The following is a 6,741-nucleotide window of genomic DNA, read 5'->3' on the forward strand; positions in this document are numbered from 1 at the left end:
TTGCATTGGCCTAACAAGCTTAACATTCAGAAAAGGATGAGATACTTCAAGATGATAGCTTTAGATTGAGTTCTGATCTCAGAAGAAGCACCTCTTGGATTCAGTTTGGTTCTAATTACACAGGAATGGGCAGGTTCTTACTGTGCACTAGAAAGGGACAGATTTCCAAGAGACGATGCACAAGTATAATCTCTATAATCTCAGATAAGGAGGGGACAGGAAAAGCAATAAGAAAATACTCTGTTAGAAGTCAAAGTGTCAGGAAAATGTACTAAGAATATATCTTTTCATATAACTGCCCCTGTGGGCACTAGTCTATGAGTATTGAAGATTAAAGTGGAGACTGAAGTTTACTTGCTCTATGTGTGGCTAGTTTGAACTGTTCTGTAAGAATGCATGACTTCTTAAACTCCAAAGAAAATATTAACTAAAGCTATCCAATAAGTTTAGAGCAATAATTCATTGTGAAGCAAAGTATTGGTGAGTTTTCCAGCTGGATGGACATCACCATGTGGAGAACCCAGACACAAGAATTTGCAGATTTCACACAGACAGGCTCTTCTGGCTGTTAATCAGCAGCCTTCAGAGAAGTAACTGATAACCAGCGCGCTTGACCTCAACAACCTTATTTTTCATTCTTTCATCCCTCCAACTCTCATCCTACCTTTCTTTTCCTAAACTCCTTTAGCACAGGAACAACCTGTGTGACCCCTGCACTAAGTCTGTCTCCATTTTCCGACAGGCCAGAGAAGCTGGTTTGGCACGGCTCCAGCACCACGGGCATCCGTCTGACCGCTAACTACTGCGAGGCGTGGAGGACGGCCGACGTGGCGGTGATGGGTCAGGCTGCCCTGCTGCAGACGGGACGACTGTTAGGACAGCACATCCGCTCCTGCTCCAACCACTACATAGTGCTGTGTATAGAGAACACATATGTGGGCAACATGCCTCAAAGGAGGAACTGAGCAAAAACACACAAACACATGCAGGCATGATCTAAGTAGAAAATGTGACACATGAATGGGAAACACATGTGGGCACATACACACATAATGAAGTACTTCAGCTCCCACATGCAAACATACAGAGAAATACTCCCACACTAACATGCACACATATTTAAAGTGGACTTCTTATGCTTATTTCCAGGTCCTTATACTTAGTCTTGGACTGTGCTAGAGTAACTTTGCTTGATTCACAATTTAAAATAATCCTTATTCATCTTATACTGGTGAAGTCCTTCAGTGCATCCACTGTCTGAAAAGAAAAAAAAAAAAAGTTTCAGCTCAACTTTTTAAGCAAAGTTCCTTCTGATTGGCTGCCCCTCATAAACACAATCTGACTGTGGGCCTGACATGACCATATGAGGGATATCCACTCACTCATAAAGGGGTGGAGAGGCTGAGCTCACAAGTATTATCTACACATACATTGACCTCATTATTTGAAGCTTTGGTCATCCTTATAACACTTTGACAGTAAATATATGATAGAAAATATGACAGAAAAAAGGAAAAGCATAGTAGGTCCTCTTTAAGTTGTCTTCATTTTGGTTTCATGTTTAGCTCCCACTCAGAGCTAGGTGTAATCCTGCGGTTCATACATGTCTGTCCATGTCCACAGTTCCCTTATTTCTAGTCACTATAAGCACAGCATGACACAACAGAGAATTGTGCCATTTAATTACAGTAGAACTGAGTACCTCAAAGCACCATACCAGGGGTTTTTGCACTGTGTGCTTTGTACTGATTTTTGTTAGGTTGTGTGAAGAAAAATTGTGGCATGAAAAGTGGTTAGATGTGAAACTATGTACACTATACTGAGTGAGCTGAACTTTGCAAAATCTCTGGTATGGTCTACTAGGTCTCCGTCTTCTTCCTTTCTATCAATCCTAGTGTTGATTTTTCTTTTTCCCTTTTTTTGTGGAACGGAAAAATTTCCACCTCATTTCTGTTGCCACCACAGTGTTGGAGGTTGGAGCCTTCTGCATCAAATAGGCTGCAGTTATGTAGCAAGGAGTTTTTAATTTTTAATTTCTCACAAATATTAGTCAAACGTTGAAACTGTGCTTTGATTGGGCGCTATGTGTGGTGCTTTGGTGAGCCTGTGTGTCAGCAGCAGGGCAGCGTGTGTGACATGGCGTCAAAATAAACCAGTGTGTGTGTGTGTGTGTGTGTGTGTGTGTGTGTGTGTGTGTGTGTGTGTGTGTGTGAGTTCAAAGTTAGCCGGTGCAGCAGTGAATCTATGCCACCAAGAATTACGGCAGGTCTGAAAGCAAAACAGGGTCCAAACTGACATTAGCAAAGTGTAACTAATGAAGTAGCCAATGAGTGTATGTCACACAGTAGGTTAGTTTTCCTTGCGATCAGCTGACCTGCGACTCTGAGGTTTACTGCTCTTTGCAGGTTTAGCTAACTGCATTCTACAATATATAAGCAGATTTTACATGAGCTAAAGAGGATGCTCATTTTAAATTCAGAGTACCCCTAACCAGACCAACATACACCATTACTGTAAACTTTACTACCTTTACTGCAAATCTTAGATTAGTCTGCACTTACTGTCCAGTATCCTACACTCACATAACCTTTGATTATCACAAATTTGTTTTCACTCATTTCATATCTATAAGTAATATCAGGTCTGGGCACATGAAAAACGAACTCACTTAATATGATGTATTAAACTGGAGATCATATTAATAACTCGTTAATTTAAGGTGTTATAGATCTTCCATCTCGCTTTAATCCCTGCCTATGGCAATATCTCAGCTGTAAATAAAACGCATTTAAATTCCTCCTTGCTCACGCACAGCATAACCATCTTTTGTGTTTTCTTTTTTTTTTGGTCCACTTTTAAAACGGCTGGAATTCGACTCAAAAAGCATTTTACAGATAAAATATCTTTTCCGATTACATTTTAATTTGCTATCGAAAAGATTAAGCAATTAAAAAAAATTAGTAAAAATCCAGCAGGGTGCAGCATGCCTACAAATATACTACAAATATGAAACACTACAGGGGATTTTGAAGGCTTCACTTTTACCCGCACTGTGCTGTAAACCACCAGTTTTGTTTACATCATTTTTCAAAGCTTTCAGAACATCTTTTGTCCTGCTGCCTGCAATAATGCTTCAACAGTCACACGCCTGCTTTATAGTGACAGTATTAGAGTGGAAATCCACATTAATTTATACTGTAGCAGGGCCGAGTGTGAAAACAGCGAGTTCACATTCATATTTGGTTGTTTGAGGTCAGAACATGTATATACATATATATATATATATATATATATATATATATATGTGTATGTGTGTTGTCCAGATGTTGTTTATTTTTTACTGTGTAGATGATGTGTAGGTGTAGGTGATGTAGGTTTTGTACACTAGACGACTGAAGGCCTCCTCTCACTACGCTTTGACTGAGTGTAGCTCATTTTTCTGCTGTCTGATTTTAATGTCTCTGTTCAAACAAAACTTGAGCTTCTGAGGAAAAAGACAGTTTGTACTGACTGACTGGTGCTCACTGAATAAAATGCCATGTGTTGTGGGGGGGGGTTGTGTTTTTTTTTTTTTTTTTTTTTTTTAAGTTTAATGTCCACAAAACCTTCAAATGTTATGCAGAAGAATGGATGAGACCACAGGTTTTCTTCAGGCTTCTTGAAGGACATACCAAATATCTTCTGTGGATATTCTGTGGCCTTTTGTTTCTTTGGCTGTCATAATGTGGAGGTCCAGGCTCTGGGGATGCCATTCCATTACTGAATGCTGCATTCTGTGTTTTCTATCCAGGTAAAATTTTACTGCATTGGCAGCGTGTTTGGGATCATTTGGGTTGAAAAATGAAGCCGTTGCCAATCAGACACTTTCCAGATGGTATTGCAAAGTCTGTCCAAATCAAAAATAGAAAAGCAAGAGAGGGCAAACCAGAGGTGGGATATCTCAAAAGTATGAGGAGAAGAGGAAGTAGCAGGGGCCCATGGCCCCATTCCTAATCACGATATCTATCCGCTTGGACAGTTCATCACAATGGCCAACAATATGTGAGAACAAAGAATAATAAATTAGACTTATATAACACTTTTCAAGATATTCAAAGATGCTTTACAATTTCATGCACACCTTAATCATTTGCCGTAGAGGCAAATTGGAAGCAAGGCTACCAATTTGCACCTACAACCTCTCCGACCACACCACACAGACACTTAGGCAATGTAGGCTAAATGTCTTCATAGCATGTGCTCAGATGGGAACTTGAACCAGCAACCCTCCGGTTGCAAGGTGAGCACCTACCTAAGGTGAACACTGCCACTCTCAGCGGACAAAGGAAGACGGAGAGTTCCTGGGAGCACAGGAACACCAAAAGCAATGCGTATAAAATGCAACGTGCACCTCTGTTTCACAGCATACAAGAACTGTATTGTGAAGTTTCACACACAGAATGACAGCAATGTCTCACAACATGAGGATCAACGTGGCACGACAATGGGCCATACGAACCTGAGCCCAGTGGCGGTCCTAGCCTGTTTGGCGCCCTGGGCGAGCATCCCTGCCGGCGCCCTCCCACCCCCACCCCAACCCCCCATAGCAATCGCGCAGCAGCGCCTACCGCACTACTCCACTTGGGGGGTAATGAGCACCTGCTGTGTGGTGCATGTAGCTTTCTGCCATGGTCTGACAGACAGCTTTTAACTGAAGGTCTCCCCACCATCACAGGCACACTCAGAATTTCTTTTAAATTTTATTTGAAAAAACATGGAAGAAACTGAAATATTACACAGCTTCTGCTTACCTTCATCTTTGCTTATTTCTCCTGTTCTTTTCTCTTTTTCCTAAACTGCACACCTGATGGCTTTGACCTTTTCCTTTCCATCTGCCGTAATTTGCACTGAAGCTGAATAGGTTATAACCACCGCCCATCCACAGGGTTGTCAGATCTGACTGACAGTTGCCAGCCCAACACAACAAAACCTCCATTGAAACTCATGTTAATAGCACCAGGTGTGATATATATTTAACTAGAAGCACTCAGAGAGCGCAAACCTCCGCCAAGGCCATAGGGTCACTGACGCTGTAATACGTGTATCTAAATACTTTGAAATAATCTTTCATCTTTCCCAGACAACAATAACCCCCTATCCCGCAATAGTGTGTTACCTCGACCAGATCGCGGCTCCTAACCGTAGTAGGGAGACCTCTGGTCTCTACTTCGCTTGGCTCGTGGCTGGTAACTAACTTGCTCATCCATGTGGGTCACCTTTAGCAAGGCGGAGAAATGCAGCAAGTCGAAGGATTTTAGCAACAGAACTTTTATTCCTTTTTCCACCGCCACCGAACACACTTTTTCCCTCGCGCTCGTCTCCCACGCTAGCCCGCATACACACACACGGGGCAGAGAAAAGTGGGTGGTGTCTCTTAAAGCGGAAGGCTCTGCCTGTATCCCGCAATACTGAAGAATCCTTAAAAAAAATTCCTGGATCCAGATCGTGATTTGGATCGCCACCAAAATTTAATCACTGCTTCCTCTTGTCATTTCCAACCGCTCCACAAAATTTCAGTGACATCCGTTCATAACTTTTGGAGTAATTCTGCTGACAAACAGACAGACAAACAGACAAACAAACAACGCAACCGAAAACATAACCTCCTTGGCGGAGGTAAATATACAGAGCTTTGGGTGAGTTGCCTTTATTTATAATTCAGCAGTTACTGTTGGCTGTAACCAGGCCAAAACTGTACAGGCATGAATGAATGAACCCGGCTGACTGTCTCACTCTCACGCCATCACTGCTTCACTTGACTCGCACCCCAGGCTGAGAGGAGAAGGGGGCGGGGCAGCGCTGTGTGTGTGTGACGATCTAGTGAAGCAGTGACAGCGAGACAGAGAATCCCCCGCCTGCCCCTTTCCTTCTGTTACAACCTGTCTGACCATTGCAGAAAGCTACATGCAATACACAGCAGGCAGAGGGCGCCCATTACCCCACAAGTGGAGCAGTGCGGTAGGCGCTGCTGCGGCGATCGCAATGCATTGGGGGAAGGGGGGCGGTCATGCCGCCCTAGATGAAATGCCGCCCTGGGCGGCTGCCTATGTCGCCCATATCAGAAACCGCCACTGCCTGAGCCTATATGATTCAAGTGTTTTTCAGTTCTTTGTTTCATCATTTGTTGACATTTTTGGAAACACTTCTGGTGTTTTTATTGCTCTCTAACAGTTGCCTTATGATCTATGAGTTAATAATTTTCTCTGTAGTTTTATACCATTGTTGCACAACGTTTACCCTAGGCAATGAAAAAATATCTTGGGGAGGGGGGGTCTGGAATATAAAAAAAATAGTTTTGGTAATTAAATGGCCCAAAGTGAATCAGTAAATGATGTCAAATAATTTTCAGCATGTACCATCACAATGTGTGCAGTAGAGGGCTAATTATGTCTTCCCACAAATTGTGTTCTCATGAATTAAAAATTCATTAAAAATACATAGGAGTTGATAGCTGCCATGTTGCCCCACAATCTTGAATACAGTGACTGAGATGGACATCGTTGTTCCGCCCAATGACATTTTATGTACGTGGTTACCGACCGACCACATACGCGTTGCCCCGGAGGCAAAATTTAAATTCATGTCAGCACCTTCAAACTCATGATATGAAGGATTTTATCTGTTTTATCATCTTCATCATTGGCATCAAAGAAGTGAAAACTTGAAGGAAAACGACAACGAGTCATCTCCTAAAGTCAGGGC

The 6,741-nt window shown here is 42.4% G+C and overlaps 1 protein-coding gene across 2 annotated transcripts in view; it reads left to right on the plus strand.

Annotated features, from left to right (window-relative positions):
- col15a1b (collagen, type XV, alpha 1b) overlaps positions 1–3,542 on the plus strand; it is a 66,685-nt gene extending 63,143 nt beyond the window's left edge. For both annotated transcript variants that reach the window (XM_030751457.1, XM_030751456.1), the window contains one exon: positions 743–3,542. In XM_030751457.1, coding sequence (XP_030607317.1) covers positions 743–965 — 223 coding nt within the window. In that variant the 3' untranslated portion in view covers positions 966–3,542. The remainder of the gene's footprint in view (positions 1–742) is intronic.
- Positions 3,543–6,741: the final 3,199 nt, after the last annotated feature.

The sequence above is a fragment of the Archocentrus centrarchus genome, chromosome 17 (genome assembly GCF_007364275.1).
Source record: "Archocentrus centrarchus isolate MPI-CPG fArcCen1 chromosome 17, fArcCen1, whole genome shotgun sequence".
Classification (NCBI taxonomy): domain Eukaryota; kingdom Metazoa; phylum Chordata; class Actinopteri; order Cichliformes; family Cichlidae; genus Archocentrus; species Archocentrus centrarchus.